At 44.7% G+C, this 19,287-nt stretch overlaps 2 protein-coding genes across 10 annotated transcripts in view; one reads left to right on the top strand and one right to left on the bottom strand.

Annotated features, from left to right (window-relative positions):
- Positions 1-115: 115 nt before the first annotated feature.
- Positions 116-14,705, top strand: MORN5 (MORN repeat containing 5). Its single transcript, XM_058853644.1, has 6 exons — positions 116-180; positions 483-630; positions 895-1,006; positions 1,883-2,014; positions 13,258-13,372; positions 14,602-14,705. Exons 1-5 carry the CDS (start codon positions 134-136, stop codon positions 13,350-13,352), a joined length of 534 nt encoding a protein of 177 aa, XP_058709627.1. The 5' UTR covers positions 116-133; the 3' UTR covers positions 13,353-13,372; positions 14,602-14,705.
- Positions 13,968-19,287, bottom strand: part of LHX6 (LIM homeobox 6) — a 17,660-nt gene continuing 12,340 nt past the window's right edge. For all 9 annotated transcript variants that reach the window (XM_058853635.1, XM_058853636.1, XM_058853641.1 and 6 more), the window contains one exon: positions 13,968-17,644. In XM_058853635.1, the coding sequence (XP_058709618.1) occupies positions 17,624-17,644 (21 nt within the window). In that variant the 3' untranslated portion in view covers positions 13,968-17,623. The remainder of the gene's footprint in view (positions 17,645-19,287) is intronic.

Here is a 19,287-nt window from a genome sequence, read left to right as displayed (position 1 = left end):
GGGGCCGGGGCCGGGCCGGGGAGGCGGGGCCGGGCCGAGGGGCGGGGCCTGGTCGGGGGGCGGGGCCTGGTCGGGGGGCGGGGCCGGGCCGTTGCCGTTGCCGCGGTGACCGGGACGCGCCGTCGGAGCCGCCATGGAGCTGGCGGGGGACCGGTACCTGGGGGGCGTCATGCGCGGCAGGTGGGACCGGGGGACAACAGGGGGCAACGGGGGCACCGGGAAGGAGCACGGGGGGTGCTGGGGACGGGTGGAAGCGGAGGGTCCGGGAAAGGGCGGAGGGGAGCACGGGGACACGGAGGGCACAGCGGGGTTCGCAGGGGACACGTGGGACCGGGAGGCCCGACGGGGCAGCCAAGGGGGTGCAGGGAGGGCAGGGGAGTCGCGGGCGTTGCGGGTGAGCCGTGGGGGCAAGGCGGGCTGGTGGGACCGGGGGGCACCGGGGGCGCGGGGCTGCCACCATCCACCCCCTCCATCTCTTCCAGGATGGAAGGGTTCGGCCGCTACACGCTGCCGTCGGGCGCCGAGTACCGGGGCTCGCTGTGGGACGGGATGTTCCACGGCAAGGGCGAGCTGCAGCGGCCCAGGGGCGGCGGGCAGCGGGCGCTCTGGATCCGCGGGGTGCCCACGCAGGTACGGCCGGCGCTTCACCCCGAGGGGGCTCCGCTGGCAGAGACCCCGCCGCCACGGAGCTTTGGAGGTGAAATACGTGCATTTCCGAGCCAAGCCGCTGTTTGAGCCCTCGGGGTGGGGGGAGGCTGCTGGCGGCCGGGCACCACGGGCAGGATTCCCGACAAAAGTCGAGCGGAGCCGCGCTGGCCCTGCCGGTGCAACCTGGCCTTGGCGTTCCGTCCATCCATCATGTTTATTAACTCTGCACTCGAACGTGTTTTGCAGGGGAAATACACTTTTGCAGATGGTCTCGAATATGACGAGGAAAAATGGCGTTACTGCGATGGCTACGACAGAAGATTTTATACAGAAATCTGTTCTGGTTTTAAACCACCAGGTACTAAATTGCGTTTGCGCTCCTGAGAGTCTGGAAGGAATTAAACTAACAACTTTGCTTAAGAAAGATTAATTCATCTACATGAGTAACATGGAGCAGAAATGCTCTGGCTAATTTCATACAACCCTACAATGCTGCCAGAAGAATGTGGACACCACCTTCCACCAGCAGAGCCTGGGTTGCAGCTCTGCATCCACAGTGGGTCTCTCGGAGCGATGACCTGCAGGACAGGGCTTTATTATCCACGGCTTTTGACATCCTGATTAACCCTTTGTACCTTTCACCCTCACTGCATCAGCAGGGTGCTTTTGATACAGACAGGTTGAGCAAAAGCAATTATTTTGCATCCAGGATGCCGAACGAAGCTGCAAACATCTGCCTCACGTAGCTTTTTAGTAGATACCGAAACAGACCTTTGTGTTCAGTCTGTGTTTTTGATAAAGGCTTTTATAATGTTGCTATTTATTGTAGGCAAAAGGTGGGTTTATAAGGAAAAAAAAAGTGAGTAAAGTCTGTAACATAATACACACAATACAGAGAATATTTTAGTGATGACATGGAGTTCTGTGAAGCCAGCAAATCTCTCCTGGCCCCATTTTGGATTTTAGGGTTGGACCTGTAATGTTAACTTGGTGGGCTGAATCACAGGACTGCGAAAGAGCAAACCAAAGTGATCACTTTTTATCACACAGTCTTCGTGTGTGCATTTTTCCATTTTCATTTTCCCTATCTGCAAAATTGATGAAATGTGTTACAGAATTTACTGTGAGGTAACTGGGTTGTTTTTATAGCAAAGGTCATGGAGATGTATGTAAGTTATCTTGATCAAAGGCATAAATTAAAAAAAAAAAATCAAACCTTGTTTTTCCCCTTCAGGCATTCCTCAACTTACAAATCTGGATCCTCCCAAAATAATCCCAGAAGGTTGTTATGACTGTGGGGATGGATTCTATAACCCCAAAACCAGAGTAGTTGTTGACTACAAACGCAAGTTTCTGAGAAATACAGGTATGATTTAACTTCTTCTGCAAGGTAAACTAAGAAGAGTTTATTTCTCATATCTTCTAGGTTGCCTGATTAAAGCCAAAATATAAACAACTCCATGACTTGGTTCTATTATCACTGAGCTAAAGTATCTTTAACTTATTTATTTTATCAGTGATTTATGTATCCCCAGAGCTGCACAAATCATATTTTGCAAAATTACAATGAAGTATTCCCAAGCACATATGGATAAATATATTTTATTACCTTTTGGTATGTTAATCTCAGAAAAATCTTCAGTCTCTTCTGTCATGATCTCAAGCAAGGGAGTGGTTGTGAGGGGCACATCACTGATCCTGAAAGCTGAAAAGCTCCGTGTTGAGAACCAGCAAAGTGCTTAAGCATGTGCTTATCTCTACATGCTGGAATAGTCCAGTTTCTTAAAATGAGTCTGGGTCTAACCTTCCTGAACAGGAAATCTTCACCTTGGAGAGCTGTGTTTGGAGTAGAGCCTGGCTCTACATGGCTGAGTCCTCAAATTAATAAACCTTGGGGAAAATTAGTTCTCACCAAGCCAAAAGAGAAACTTTTCAAATTAAAAGCCATAGAAGATTCCTAAACAGTTGACACTGGGATAACTAAAAAAATGTAATCTGACCTGAAAAAAAACCTACTTTGTGTTCTGGCTGCTTAAAGTTGTGTTTATCACCTTTTCAGTGCAGAGGGTTTTAAAATGAAACTGATTTCTGAAAGAAACCACCTAGCCTGCTTTTTGAGTTTCTTTTTCCCCCTCAAATGTCCAAATTGCAAAACCTCTTTTTTTTTTTTCTAGAAAACAGAACATTTCATTTTCAGTGTGCTACAGTTTAACAATTTTGTTGCTTGGAAACTCCGTTTTTCAGCAAATTTACTATTTGTTGTAAAAAAATTCTGCTCTGCTCTACTTTCAAGAGCTTTTGTGAGTGTGCACTGTGATATTGGAGGAGGGAAGTGGGGGGGATTAAATGAATTGGAGATACCATCTGCTATAAAGTATACCCTGTGATACATGGCCTGTTTTATAAACGTTGAATAAAAACTGATCTAGATTATTACAAATGGCATTGATCCAAAATACTGGAATGCAGTGGGCCTACTGATGAGGAAGATAAGCAACATGCTTTCCAAAAACACAGGAACCTACACAGATTAGTACAGGAGGGAACGCCTTGGAATTCAATTTATTGTTTTTTAATCTGTTCTTTGAACTCATTGTCCTTTATGACATTTATCTCAAACCCTACAAATTATATCAATCAATATTGGCCCAGCAGCCCGGCACAGCGTGCGGCCTGACAGAGCTCTGGAGATGGGCTTTGTGTGGCCCTTCCAGCCAGGGCCTGGACACAAAGTTAAAGTTGTTGATGTGAGTGTGAAGAAGGAATGTGTCATGTAGGCCAGACCCTTCCTCTCAAGAACATGAACACAATTGAAAAACCCGGCACTTGTTCAACATCAGAGGAACTCATGCCGCCCCAGGAGAGATGATTCAGGGCACAAGGCCACTGAAGTAAAGAGAAAAAAAAAAATTTAAAAAAAAAAACCCCAGCTGTAAGCAGAAGAAACTGAGGAAGAGGCTGAGATGACAGGGAACAGATCCAGAATTACTCCATTATAGGTTGGGCAGGAAAGAGCAGGAAAACCTCCAGGCTTCCAGCCAAGTCTTGAAAGCATCAAAAGCAGATGGTAGGAAGCATTCAGGAAGTTCTTACAACAGCTTGACAGGTTTACCAAAATGACACTATCTTCCTCAGCCCTGGCAGCAGCCTTCAGAATACTCCAGTCCTCACCTTTCACCCCGGCCCTATTATGAAGCAATTCCTAATTGTTTCTCGGCTGTTTGTGGAAGAGAGCGAGGAATCCCTGAGCCGTGGCACGGCCTTGGCTCCAGCCTGGCAGCACCCAGCTACAATTCCAGAGCAGGGGAGAGCAGCTGCCATTTGAAACTCCTGAGTTTGCTTCCAGCACTTCTCTGTGGAGATGAGAGGATGTCGAGCACCGCAGAGACTGCTGAGGAGTCTGGCAAGCCCTGAGCTTCGCTAGCTCGGAGGTCTGATACTCATTTACTCAGAGAGCTCTCGCTGCTAGAGCAGTGCAAAGGCCCATCGTGCAAACATAATCAGGCCCAGGGAATGAAATGACAGCAACAGCTTTGTTACATGTTTTTATCTAGCAAAGTTTTCCAAATTCTCATTACAGCCTTGCAGTTATTGCTCCGTCCCTAAACCTCTGTTTCCTTGGGGATGCTCAAATTTCTCTTGATTCTCCATGTGTTCTTCAAGCTTTTCTTTTTTTCCAGTGTTGTGAAGTACGCAAAATTGAGCACATAAATAAGAATGGGAAGGCTCATTTGTAAGAAGATATGTTGTTTATTTTTAATAGATACCGGGATCAGGCTCCTGTTTCACCAGGAGTATTCCTCTTTTATTTTTTTTTTCCCAGAAATAGGACTCCTGGCACCTTTGTAACAGAGTTTGGTCAATAGAAAGATCGGAAGATTTCCCAGTTTTTCAGCGAAAAGTAGAAATTACAAGATGTTATTTTTAATGCAAAGCAGGGAGGTACAAGAAGAGCTGTGACAGTCAGGTTTTAGGTCCTCTAACTATCAGAAAAGCCCATAACTTTCAAAGAGAGAATACCATCAAAACCAGGAAATTTTTATACTGAGATGGAAAAGATGTCAGGAGATTGCCTGGGTCACCTGTCTTGATGAAAAGCAAAGATATTTCTGATGAAAATTGCCTTGTTTCTCCTGTGGTTTTCACAAGGATGAGTTAAATAATATAAAACATGCTTTTCCTTGTTCTGATATGAGAATTCAGGTTTAATTAGTAGGTGCATAGGGGAGCTTCATGTAGTGCAGTCAATATTACCTGAAATATATTTATACCTCTTCCTATAAATCAAAAGCAGAAAGACACAAAATCTGCCTTTTCACTGAGAGCTCAGTCAGGGAAGTGAATTAAGAGCAGGATTAGGCCCAGAAGACCAGGACAAGTGTGTTATTAGGAGGGGGTTTGGTGTTGCTGCAGTCCCAAGCCAGCCAGCAATCAGCATTTCTACAAGCCTGAAAGTCTTGTGAAAAGCAGCAGGAAAAATCCTGCTGCTTCAGGAATCATTATGAGCTGAAAAGGTCAAGATTCAAGAACATTATTTTTGTATAGTTTAGAGAAGTCTGGGGTTAGAACGTCTGAGGTTCCTTGGTCACGAGGCTGGCCCGACTCCCCAGGCAAGGGGGCAAAGCCATTTTAATTCTGAGCCTTAATAATCACAAACTTACAGTTTCCTCACGTTGTTACCTTGGCATGGAGGCTCTCGTGCTTGGTCTGAAAGAACTAAGAGGCACAAATATTTTGGACAGTCGGCAATGATGTGTTCAACCATTTCAGGTTTTTCCAAGTACACAAATCCGTGAGAAAAATCTCCTACGTTTGGACTTTTTTTTTTCCTCACAACTCAGACCTGACTTGCACCAAGTGCTTTTTGAGAAATGTAGACCTTGACTTGTCTGAAAAATGCAGTTGAGAAACAGCCATAACCACTCAATAATCGCTCAGGGTAATATTTCTATACCTACCCTCATGTACCCCAAATGCATGCAGATGTTTGCGTGCTCTTTCTCAGAAACTACTGGAGAACTGGGTGTGGGATGAGGACCTGGCAATTTTTCAGGCCTGGAGTATTTCTGGAAAAAAGACAGCAAATTTAACTTCGAGTTGACTGTGGTGCAGGAAAAAAGATTGACTGCACTGAGGGATCTTGCACAGAGCTTTATTCCCTGTTCTTCTTTGAAATTGCCCGTTCTGATGATGGAGGGAGTGGATGAACAGCCTGATTCCAGGCTAGTCCCCTAGTCATTGCCTAAGAATGTAAGAGTTGTTTTGGCAGATGCCCCAAGCTAGGAGAGGAAAGCCCCAGCAATACACATACAGAGGGAATATAGTATTTTTGTTAGAATGAATTTAGCTTCCCATAGATTTAAATGTCTACTTATAAGGCAGGACCATTTAATCTTTTGTACATTTGTTTCTTTTTTATTTGACTTAAGATACTGAATTTAGATGAGGTTTAGTTCCTACATATTGAAACTCTTAAAAGCTCTTCAAATAATTGTTCTTTGGATACTTGTTAGGCTAAAGAAATCAGTTTTGATCGGCAGTAAAAGTTCATGCTATTTTAAGTGCAATGCTATAGCTATTTTCTGTTGTATATTTAATCATTTTGAATTATATGTCATGTAAAAGATTTTAGCTCTGGGGCATTTGCCAGATGGCTGATTCTGCATTTCACACAACAAAAGAAATAATGTTTGTGTAAAGCTCTTAAAAATAGTTGGTAATCAGTATATTCTACAACGAATAGGATCCAGACCTGTTTGGAAAAAAACCCAGCTTTTGCAGAAATTAGTTTAGAAGATTTGGTCTCTACCTCTGGGCTCTGAACAAAACAAATTGTGTCTATTGTTTGCTGATTTTGTAACATTTAACAAGTTAACTGGATTGTAAATTTTACTCATTTTTATGTTAAATGCCGTTTATTGCAATCCATTGATCTTTTTCTCTTTACTTTGGCTGACAAACTTATTTCTGAAAGCAGGGTTGTAAAGCAGAGAGCCAATACTGCTCTCCATTTACACAAGTAATGAATGCGAGTAGCCCTTGCTTTTCTTGCAACAGCTGGAGTACTTGTCTTTTTTACTGCTAATTCCTCTTTCTGGCCTCTTTGATTCATAGTCCTCCAAAATACCACTGCAAAAAATATTTTCCTCTCTCTGCCATGGCATTCAGCTTCTTCTCTTTGCCCACAAAGCTCTACAGAGCTACCTACAAATTCACCTTCTGGTTTTGTCTCCTCCATCTCCCACATACTTTTTTCCCTTATTTCTAGTTCCAGGACATAGCTTTTTAGCTACATTCATACAATTCCAGTTTTCTGGTACTTCCTTTCCAGACTCTGTGGTAGTCAAAAGCTTTGAAAAATATTACATCCAGCAGCAGCTCAGAAATTATAACTCTTTGATCTGGATCTCTAAAGTTTCACTTATCAACCTCTTCCTATTTTTTAGTTAGATAGCTTTTGTCCCCGTATCAGAGCACTGGATCTAAATAGTCCCCAATGCTTAACAAATAAATTAATTGAGGAGCCAAATCTCAGCAGAAGAGGCAGAACCCTGGCAAGGATCACAGTGGGACTGCTGAGTGGGCAAGGCAAATGGCTGAGCAGTGAAGATGACAGAGAGAAATTGAGTTCACTTCATTTAAAATTAAGATCCCAGACTCCTATGAGAATTTGGGAAGGTTTTTTTACCTGTTTGGGTTTTTTTTCCTTACTGTACCCTAAACACTTTTTAAAATGTTGGACCAATTTTCCTACCCATCATATGCTCTTTTTGTATTTTTTCTATAGAAATGTGTGAAGATCAAGCACATTTTGGATGCCATTGCAAAATTCATGCATATTTCTTTCACAGTGTCAAAGTCTGCTCAGGTGACAGACACAGACACTTGGAGACTCCTCATCAGAGCAACCAAGAATAATTTTAGATTAAATTTGGCTTCCATGGTTTAATCTGAATCATCCTCAAAGCAAAATAGATTATGAACCAACATCATTTATATTCCAGACTATAGCCAGCAGTGACAATATTAACATTTGCATCATGATGTAAGTTACTCCAGTAATTTCAGTAGCTATAGCTTTTGCAGATATATTGTTCCTTCTGGTTTCCTGGCCTTATCTTTTTGAAAACTGTGGAAGTTTCAGTTCCAAAGAGGGGCATGCCAAGAATAACACCTTTGTTTAGGTGCTAACCATCCCATTGTGAATCCATTAAATAGGTTACACACAAGTCTTATAGGCACTTACATTCAATATACAGCTCATGTGAAAACAACTTTCACAAGAGATGGAAAGTTCATTTGGGGGCCATTTTGGAATGACAGTAATTAAAAGAGAATGGAAGGGTGAGAATTTGTAGGTGGAAGCAAAGGTTAATTGAAAACATATTTTCCATTTTCTTGCCAGCCTTGATGTTGGTGGGGTCAGGTGCAGTAAGGAAAGGGGTGGTAGGGACTCGGAGGGGGCAGTGGAAGTGGAAGGGGTGTGCCAGGCAGAACCCATGGCTGAGATGCTATCACATGTCATTGTGATTGTGCAGTGGAAGAACATGATAAACGGCGCTGCGGGTGCTGGGAGGAGCCAGGGATGTGAAAGAATTCAGTGATATTGTTGTTTACAATGGGCTGCGTGTGCTTGGCCCTGTGCAAATGGAGAGGAAGCTCAGCTGCTGCTGGAGGATGGTCTGCTGGGAACACACCCTTCCAAACCATGGGCATGGAAAGCTCTGGGCTGCTGGGAACACACCCTTCCAAACCATGGGCATGGAAAGCTCTGGGCTGCTGGAAACACACCTTTCCAAACCATGGGCATGGAAAGCTCTGGGCAGGGCTGGGCCTCGGCTGTGCCAGGGCTCTGAGTGCTCCTGCCCTGGTGGTGCCACATCCCAGGGACACGAGCTCCCCTCCTGGGCTCCAACAGAGCACACAAAGGGATGACACCGCTCACATCAGGTCCTGGATTGCCCCTGGGATCTGATTTTCAGAGTGCACAGGGCCTCCAGCACAGCCACAGCCACTGAGACATCAGGAGCACATACAGCTACACAGACCTGACACAGTCACGCAAGCTTTTCAAGGTGAACAATGTCATTTTCACACTTGCTATTCTAATTTCAGCAAACTTCCAGGTGGTTTCCTGGGAAAGCAATAGTTAAGAGAAGCCTCCGTGGCAATACTGCCAGTGCTGTCAGTCTCAGCTGTGTGCCATGGCAGGCACCTAAGCATGCAGAGTCCTCAGAAGTCGCTCACAGCTGAGGTTTCCATAAGCAACACAGAAACACGATAGTTAGAAGCAAATAATTCTAAACTTTGCAATATGCATTTAATATAGCAAGATTAAACGCACCTAAATTACAGTGTGTTTTCATGTCATCCCTTGGAAGCACCCTGAAGCAAGGCCACCCTGAATTTTCAGCTGTTTCTAATCCCAGTTGAGAGATAAATCTGGAGTGTGGTATTTGGGGAAATCTCTTCTGCCACTTTTAGCCTGAGCATTGGAAAGGAGGCAAGTGGTTTCATTTTGCAGAGAGCAGAAATCACTGATTTAAGTGGGCTGCAGTTTGAGCTCACTGTGGAATACACTTAACAGTGGTTGTGACACCTGCTTGGACTTAGCTGACATCTGGGACTTCCCCTAAAGCCCCCCAAAACAAAGGCAGAAACTTGCCAGGCAATATTTGGCGAGAAGAACCAATTTTGGGCTACATATAGGAACACATTCCAGCCACCAGCTTTAGCTGGGTCTTATTTACCTAAAGAGACTCTGCAGACTGACCTGGCTGTGTGGACATGTCCAACAGGAGGTCAGGAGGATTTGTACCCCTGCTTAATCACCTACTGTGGGCAGATGCTGCTTCTGGGGACCAGTCCTGCAGGTGGCTGCCAGGGTTGGCTCCGTGTGCCTCTGCCTGCTTAATGAAAACAGCCTGAATTAATCCCAAAAATAACAGAGAGCTGTCCCAGTGTGGGCTGGCTGAGGATCTCACCCACACTACTCAAGATATATTTAGTGGGTGCTAGAAACTGATCTCATTTTTGATTGAGACACAAGGAAATAATTCAAGAGCTCATCTATTATGATCTTTTGCTGTTTTAGTTTCAAGGTTCCAATAATATGTCACGATAACAATGATAATATTTCACTGACTTTGGAAGAAATAACTGGGTAACATTTTACTAACTGCACAGGGATACACCAGATTGCAGTGAAATGCTCAGACAAAGCTTTTTTTCCTTTACCTTCAAGCACCAGCATGGTTAGTCCTCTTTCAGCAAAGTCTGTTCTGTAACTGTTTATTCTACTGAGGAAAATTTAAAAAAATGGATAAACTTTTAAAGATAAATATGCTGACGCAAAATTCAGCACACCACACGAAGAACCACATTCTACCTAATTGTGCACAGGGTGATAATTTAGCACTGATTAAAGAGTTTGTATTTTTTTCAAATCTTTTTTAAAAGGAAAATTACTTCTGAAGGTGAAGATGTGCTTAGACAATCATATTAACATATTCAAACAATTGCAATTTGCAAAATAGTAATTACAACTCACTATCTGGTAGCATTAATCAAACCTCAAGGTTTAATTCCATTTTAAATATTGATGAAATGTGATTCTCCAATCTAACCCTGGTGTTGCAGGGTTATGGAGGCAGCCAGTGGCAGAAAAAGAGGAACGTGTAGTTAACAAGCAGCTGCCACAAAGAAGGATCGGCATCTGTGATTTAAATTGTTAGCTGCACAGTCAGGTAGAGTGTAAAAAGGGTAGTCAAGAGGCTGTTAAGTCCATTGCTGCCAATTACTAACAATCAGGGAGGAGCTTTAAGACTTGTTCAGTACAATAAACCCAGTTTGTCTTGTTTCAGGGGTTACTACTGAAGAGGTTGCAGCTGCACTGATTCAAATAGCCCTAAAACTACAGTAATTATCAACCAGTCTTCTTTAGTGTAGCAAAAGTATGTTTTACCATAGCTTAACTCTTTACATTCTAATATTTCCCTGCCTCTTCTCCCATAGCCAGTCCTGGAGCCATTCTCATCCCTGGGCTGTGGTTCTTCTTCCTATCCTGGATCAATTCTTTCATTTCCCCTTACCTAGGCAAGGACCAGCTGTACATCACACTGGGCTGGAAGGCAGTCCTAGGGATTTACTTCATGTTGAGTCATTACATCTATTTTTCCTTTTCATACACAAAGTTGAAATTTGCATCACTTGTTCAGTTTTTACATCTGGTTAAACTACTTGCAGGTTAAGCAGGGCTTATGAGCACATATTTAATTTGCAAGGGCTCAGATCTCTGCACAAACCAAGACATTTTGGAATCAGTCTGGCAGGGCTAAGATCCTTGGAGTGATTTCTCCTGGGTGCTTTCCTAGGAGACCAGGAAATCCCAGAGAGCAGGAGACAACCTGACAAACCAAGGGTATGTTGGAAACCTGTGAAGCCAAGTTAACATCTGCCTTTCTTTGTGCTTCTACCCTTGATGCTCAGCTGAGTGAGCGCTGCCAAAGGCTCAGACAGACTCAGGCTGGTTATTTCTAGCACTCAGGTGAGCCAGGTGGGCCCAGCTACCAGCCAGACACGATGATGCACAGCATCTCTAAGTTTTCTTATTCCTTCACCATGACAGAAACAGACAAAAGTTTCCTTTTCATGCAATTATTACAAGCTCAGATAAACTATTTTTTTTTTTTTAGTTAAGACAATTCCAGCTAAAACCACAGGGCCACACAGACTGGTCAGTATGTGTCACAGGCGAGGCTGGGTGATCACATCTGCAACACCTAGTGCCTAGAACAAAAGCCAGCACATTGATTATGGTTTGGATGTTGTTTTTAAGAAAGCTTAAGGACCACATTTGCATTCCTGTTACAGCCCTCGGTGGAATCTGCCTATGAGGATTGCATGGTCTTTAAGCAAGATTCTGTGCTCATGTTTTTAATTTCCCTTTTAGCATATTTTTTTCAGCATCTATTTTCTCCTACTTTACACCCGAATTAGAAATGTGCCATTAACAGGGTATTTTGTTATGGATCTGTGGATCTCTAAGGAATAAAAAGGAGATCAGCAAAACACAGAAAGAGCTGAACTTAGCTATTTTATCCAAATTATGACTCTTTTGCAGTGATTAAAACAAGCACCTTGGCACCTTTCCTCCCTCCACCAGGATGGAGCAGGGTGTGAGCAGCAGGACTGGCTCGGCCAGCAATGACAGAAAGGGAGGGCAGCACGAAAAACAAAAAAAGGGTAGAAAAAAGCAAAGGCAAAGCTTGGTTCACAAGGGACCACAATCAGTAGGATTAATCCCCAGGCTTGACGACTTGTGCATCAGAATTTGTCACGTACCCCTCTGGGAACTTCTCAGCTTAACACGTCACTCCCAGGACTTTCCTGTCTTTTAATGCTCCTCTGTCACTTTAACATAAAGGTACAACTCCATAATCAAAAGATCTCCATGAAAATTTGACTCCTAAAGAAGCAACATTCTTCTTTCTCCATTTTTTTGGACCTGCCTAAGCAGAGTGCTCAGCAGGGTGAATAAATGATGGTCACAGCACTGGGGTTGCACCCCCTCTGCTTCATCCTCCTCCCAATCATCTGGATTTGTACCTAACAAGGGCTGCCACAAACCCTCAAAATTTAGGTTTTTACACACATCACAAGGAGCTAATATGAATTTGTTAAGACAGTGGTAAACACAAGAAGCAGCTCGAATATATTTCATTTATATAAAAATAAATACAGGTATTGTTGAAGTAATATTTTGATTTTTTTTTTCTCCAAGGCTTTTTGAAGTTTGTTTTTCCTGGTTTACTACACAGATCTCTTTTCTCCTACACAAACACAAAGGAAAAGGCTGCAGAACAATTCCTGGAGACAAGACAATTTAAATCCCTGAAATTAAAAAGCCACAACTTAACATTCACCAAGCTATTTTTTTGTAAATCATGCAGAAAATTACTATTCAAACTTTGCTGGTCAGTTGTTTTTTTCCTACATTGTCTTTGCTTTTATTTTCTTTCCACACTGTCATTATGCTCTCAGAATAAATACGACAGACATGAATACTAACAAGGGACACAGGAGTTGGTCTAAAATATCTCTCAGCCACTGCATCAGCTTATCAATACCTGCTACAACATACATCTCAAAAACAGCATGGAAAGAAAAGCTGCAAGACAAGAACCTGGGATTTTACTGTAAATTTTTCTTTACCTTCACTTTTTATAAACCGACAAGCAACCCAGCCAGAGTGTTCAAAAAATGCCTAGCTTAATTTCTGATAGTTTCAATATTTCTCCTGCACATTTTGCCCAAAAAGGCAAAAATTCAAATCTATACATGTAAATCTCGTGGTTCAGCCAAGCTAAGCTTATCAAACAGATGAACAATCAGTCCTTGCTACAGACCCAGTTCCTCCTGCCTTGACAAATTCCCACACAACAGCACAAAAACAAACAAACAAACAAACAAAGTGTTCTAAGAGATGCAAATAGCTAAAAAATGGATTTATTTTTCAAAGGAAAAATGGTTTGTTTGAGCTGGACCCCAGGGATGCAAAGAGCAGATCTGGCACAGGGATATTTAATGTTCTCTTTCTCTCCCTTTCAGACAATGATGAGCATGAATGGATCCTTCGGACCTGCCGGAAAGCCTGGGATATAACAACTGAGGACGAACCCAAACCATCAAACAGTTTTTCCTAGACAATATTCCAGCAAAGCAGGTAATCTGATTCACAATAAATGCAATTTGTCCTCGTGGATTTGTCTCACCCTTTCCCTCGACAGGAATATAATCTTTCTGTCATCTTTGTCAGCTCAAAGAAAAATGGAAATAATCATTTAATCAGTCATGCTGAGCAAAAGCCACGGCAAAAAAGCCGACTGTACTCACAATAATATTCCTGAGAGGTGTGCAGTGTAGTATGTATAAACATTATTAAGCCTGAAAACAATTTGTTAAAAAGAGTGCCTCAGATTTGGTGTTGAAGTCATTCAAATCCATCTTAATCAACATTATTTTCCCAGATTTTAGTTAGCTGTCCTGGTGAATTCCTTTCCTCTCTTTTTGCTCAGTACTTTGATATTGATTGATCATTGTAATAATGTACACCAGAGGTATTCTTTAATGACTGGTTTGCTAACTAGGAAATTATATCCATTTACTACGAACGTTTGTTGAACTCTCCTGAAGCCAGAGTTTAACAAAATAATAAAAGAGGAAAACTGGGTGGGTTGCTGCTTGATTAGTAAGCCAGAAAGTATTTAAAAATAAAATAAAATGGAATTACATCATTTTCTGGATGTAAGTGCCAGCACTTCTACTTGCATTAACTTTATTTATTACACAAATAAGACATTTACAAAGCACAACATTAAAAGTATGTAACAAAACAGACATTGGTTTTACAAAAAGTGCTTACAATTTTGTTTTACTTTTTTAAAATAAATATTAGTCTTGACTGTCCACTCATTCAGAGAAAAATTTTTTTAACCATTGTAGCCAAGACATGCAGAATTGCAACATGCTACAACAAAATGATTGGCAGATGAAATAAAACTGGTGTTTAGTTGGCATCCTGCAGATAAATCACTGATAGTAGTGCAGGATTGGTTCCCACTCCCTGTCCCATCGAGTGAGTTCTGTAAGCACCTTTAGCTCGGGCATTGGGTTAACCAGCATGAGCCAGAAAAAAATCACTGGTGATAAAACCTGAAACCATCCCACTTCCAGAGCCGAGCTCTGTTAATCACCTTATTAAACTGGAGTGAAGAGCCTTTCACTGGCTGTCTTCAGTGGATTCTGTCTGCAAAAGGGTTTGTAAATAGCAACTGGAAAAGTTTAGTGCGTGGAGTCTGCATTGCTGCACCAGAACCCATCTGGCAATTACTGAATAAACTAAGAAAATGAGAATGACTTTAATTTTATTTTTTTTTTTTAATCCACATACAGGAGATGAATGCAAATGACCTGAGATAAGGTTTGGTTCAGTGGCAACAGTCAGTGTGAAATATGTTGTGAAACAATGTATTGAATAAATTAGAAGATTTCTTACATTCTTGGTACAGTTGAGTATTTTCCATACACATAATTAGCTCTAAAACTGCACAAGCTGAATTGCTTCCAGTTTTTGCAAACAATTTGGGCTTAATATAAACAGAGCCTGATTTCTGAATTAGCAAAGCTGCTCCTGGCTACTTATGGGGGGAAGTGCCCCGAGCACAGTCTGTGGTGAGCCCAGGTCCCTGGAGAGGAACACCTACATTCCCTCGGCCCCTGCCTCGCGCTCCGGCCCTGCCGTGTATCGCTTACAAACCCTTGGATATCCAGCACATTTCACAAGTGGGGTTTTTCTGATCAAGCTGGTATTTAGCAGATAACGTATTTCATGGTTTCCCTTTCATTGCATTGCCAAGACAGAAGGGAGAAGCACATCAAACCCTTTTCTCCCTCAACAGAAGAGTTGTGGCAATCTCAGAGACTGTGGGATGTCAGGGCAAGTTACAGCCTGAAGTCTCTCCTGCAGTGTCAAATGGAGTCACCCATTCCTTTATGGCACTAATTCCACCACTAAATGGTCATTAGGATGTGCAAGCACAAATGGAGAACAAAGTCAGGCCCTGGTGACCCTCCAGCCCCTACGAGCATCTCAAGGCTGGCACGAGGACACAGCAGCCGCCTCAACCTGTGATGACAAACACTCACCAGCAGCCAGCCAAGGGAACACTCATCCTTCCCTCATTGCTACCAACAAGGACTAAAAGGACTGCACTGGTGCAGCTGGTGACTGTCCCCTCGCCCAGGGGACGCCTCTGCAGTGGTGGTTCCGGTCGGGTCAGGCGTGCGGGAGCGCCTTGTCACTGGTCACACTCTGGAAACGGTCACACATCAGGAGGTGACAATAATATTTTGTGGACTTAATTCCCCTCTCTCCTTTCAAATGTTATTTTGAATTGGGAATGGAGCTGCTGGCTGCACTCTGACAGATACTGGCCCAGCTGTCCGAGGTAGTACCATCACTCTGATAATGCACGCACGCAGAGGAGCGCGTGTGCGCGGGTTTGTTCCAACCAATATCAACGTGTGCTTGTGCTCAGTTACTCCTCAAACCAAGAGATCTCGGTGGCCACCTCAGCAGACATCCCCATCTCCCATCTCCCCACGCCACTCCCGGAGCGTTCCTCGCCGTTTAGCTGGAGCCACGTGGCTGGCTGCTGGTGTCACACGGAGTTCAGGGGCACGGGCGGGAGGAGGCTCCCCACGTGTGCGGTGTGGGCTGGCCAGAGCAGGGGGATGTTGCCCACCCGGCCCATGCCACGGATTGATCCAGGACCTCCCAGAGAGGAAAACACGCGTATCTACAGTTCCAGTTCAAAACAAGTTATGTAACGGATGGATTCCCATCTCCTGCTCCTCGGGCACGGTTCAGTCATATCCCTCACTAGCTGTGGCTCAGGGTAGGCTTTCACATTCTTGGAAGAGCAGCCTCACAGACACTTCACAGCAGGACAGACCCATGTGCTTGCGTGGAGAAAGGTTTTGTTACAGACCTGCTCTTGGCTCGGTGCAAACTGAGAAGGGCTGGCAGAGGTCACTTGTTTACTTTTCGTTATTACCATCAATGAAGGATCATTTTGGAGTCCTTTTCCTGACTTGGGGCCAGGCTGCTGAGCACTTCCTTTGCCGTTGCCGTGAGCCCAGCCGTTCTCCCGGGATGCACCCTCATCCCAGGGCCTGGCAGGACCGGCAGCCGTACCCAGCAAGGGAGAACAGGAGGGCAGAGGGGATCAGAGCGATGCTGCCAGGCAAAGGAAGACACCATCCCCTTGCTGTCCGCTCGGCTAGCCACGGTTCCTGCTGGCCTTACCGTGGCCTTCACCTCTTTAACTGGTCTCCAGTTTCTACCCAACTCTTTCCACTGACTGAGCTTGAGTCCACAGCAGAGCAGAGCATTTCTACACCTTTATGGCCACCTTCTATTGAGTGTTTCCCAGTCCCAGAGCATGGATTGTCTGAGAGTTTTCTGTAGGTACATTCTGAAATCACCCATTTGTGATCCAATATGACTCCAAGGAAATAAAGTAGCTTGTTAATAAAGAATGAGAGTAAAAAACTTAAAAAAAAAAAAAAAAAGATTTGGCAGATGGCTGTGAGAGGAGAGAGATATTCAGTGTTCTAAGAACAAGTCAGCAATCAAAAACTTCAGGGTGCTAAACCTGGCTCTGCCACCAACCCTCATGGTTCCTCTCAGTTTAGGACATCTCTGCTTCCCCTCCTATAAAACGGGGGGAAAAAACACTAAGATTTACTTACCTTTGAGTGATCAAAGGACATGTGATTCTAAAGCACTTTGAGGAGGAAGAAAAACTGCCTATTTCCAGCTGGCATCATGTTTTCCACTCAGTGGAGTCTCAGCTACCTGCGAGTTTGGCTCGGGAAGGTCTGTCTATATATTGAGTTGCTGAGCCAAAAAGCCAATTTCAGATTTCGCACATGCGAGTGGAAAGAAGGAGGGATGTCCAGGAACTGCTTCACTGGTGCAAAAAGAGAATCAGGCCAAACCACGTAAATTCCTCCTTCCTTTGTGTTCAGAGGTGATCACCGACCCCCCTGAGACTCAGCGTGTTCTGGGTTGTTCATATTCCCATGGGTTGGGAGCAAGACTTGCAAGCACAGTAGAGTCACCAGTTTTGACTGTGGCTGGCACTGCCTTGGAGAGACTCACGGTCATTCTACAAAGTCCACAAGAAACAAGTGTAAAATGTAACTCTGCACTCAACACACACATACACAGAGTGTCGCTGGAGAAATCAGAGCGGACGTGAGGTGCTGGTCAATGGAAAGAACTGAGAGTGCTGGGTCTGAGCTTCTCCCGCGGGACCGGTGGCAGCTGCCGAGGGCTGGGCGCTGTGTCAGCGGCTGAGGGGCAGCGCTGCTGGTAGGGCCACGGGCAGGTGAGGAAGAGTCCGCGCAGTCAGTACTGAAAGAGGATGACCTGGGGGAAAAACGGGAGCGTCAGCGCCTTCCAGAGACAGAGGCCTCTGTGCCACGGCGATGTGCTTGCAGGGAGCAGCGGAGCACACGCACAGGCTCTGCTGTGGCAGCCGCTTCCTCGCAGGAAAACCCTCTCTGGAAACATTCTCTGCCCAGGAGCCGCCAGCCCTGACCAGGGAAGGAGCTGCCACTGAGGAGCCCAAGTGGGACAGGTCCGTGGCAGAGGTGCACCAAACAAAACTGGGCAGCACCCCAAAGGCAGCAGTTCACCCACCTGTGCCGTGATACAGCAGCTACCAAGAAAGACAAAGACCATGACCCGACAAACCTGACTGTGCTCCTCACTCACTGATGAGCACAGGCTCCCCTCAAACACTGCACCTCCTGCTCTGAGGGTCCAGCCCCTCACTCACTGATGAGCACAGGCTCCCCTCAAACACTGCACCTCCTGCTCTGAGGGTCCAGCCCCTCACTCACTGATCAGAACAGGCTCCCCTCAAGCACTGCACCTCCTGCTCTGAGGGTCCAGCCCCTCACTCACTGATCAGAACAGGCTCCCCTCAAACACTGCACCTCCTGCTCTGAGGGTCCAGCCCCTCCCCTGCCTTCGGGCAGGACAAGCAGCTGCTGAGGTGGTCACAGCTCAGTTCTCACCAGCTGCTGCACTGGGCACCCCGAGAGGAGGGTGGGGGGTGCCCCACAGGCAGAGGGAAACACCCACTCAGCGTTTAATTGTGTTCTGCCAGGATCTCAACTACCTCTGCTTTTAAATTTTTTTGGATGTGTGGAAAAAAAAAAGCTTCAGTTTTCAGGAATTCAACACGCAAGTGGTTGTTTAGAAAAGGAGCTGGTTGGGGGGCAGCTCTGTGTCCTGAGAACCCTGTTCTGCAACAGCTGCAAGCCAGTAATTGCATTTAAATCAGGAGCTGCTTGCTGCAGTGAAGCCTCTCTAACTACAGCACCAGGACTGTGAAATATTTTCAGAAAAACTCTGCAGCTTGCTGGACAGATATGACAAAATGGTAGAATTTATACTGAAAAAGTATCTTGGCTGTGCCCCTGCTTCTGCCCATTGAAAGAGAGCTCAATAAGCTGCTGCACTGGGAAGAGAGAGATCTGAAAAGAGAGGAGCTGAGAACTTCTAACAGTAAAGAGAAAAGCTAAAACCACTTGGAGTTGCCAAAGGCTCAGTGTTCCCTCAAAAGGAAGTCACTGAAATTAGGGTCCTAAATAAAATCCTCCAAACCTAGGCATGTTTGAGAAGTCTTGCCCCCAATAAGCTGTGTGTTAGAACAGATACTGTAAGAGCTGAACAGAAAAATATCAACATGCAATATTGCCAGACATTGTGAAATAACATTCCTACTTCAGATATTGTAACAGCCAGTTATTATTTTTAAGCAACACTGCAATCCACAAGAAATGAGTCCTTTTTGTTAACTCGTGGAAAACTGGGAAGTTAGCACATGCTGGAGGTCCCTCCTGCTCCATTATTACCAGCCAGTTTCTGTTCACACTGACCACACGGGCAGGTGCCAGAGGAATGGAGCAGGGCAGAGCTCAGGGCACTCGGGAAGGGGAAACCAGGGAGGATTCAGGCAGGAGGATGTGAGAGCCTTCAGGGGATGCAGGCACAGAGTCCCA

Source organism: Poecile atricapillus, chromosome 20, assembly GCF_030490865.1.
Source record: "Poecile atricapillus isolate bPoeAtr1 chromosome 20, bPoeAtr1.hap1, whole genome shotgun sequence".
Taxonomy (NCBI): domain Eukaryota; kingdom Metazoa; phylum Chordata; class Aves; order Passeriformes; family Paridae; genus Poecile; species Poecile atricapillus.
Note: the sequence above shows the minus strand (reverse complement) of the source record. Positions and strands in the feature narration are given on the sequence as shown.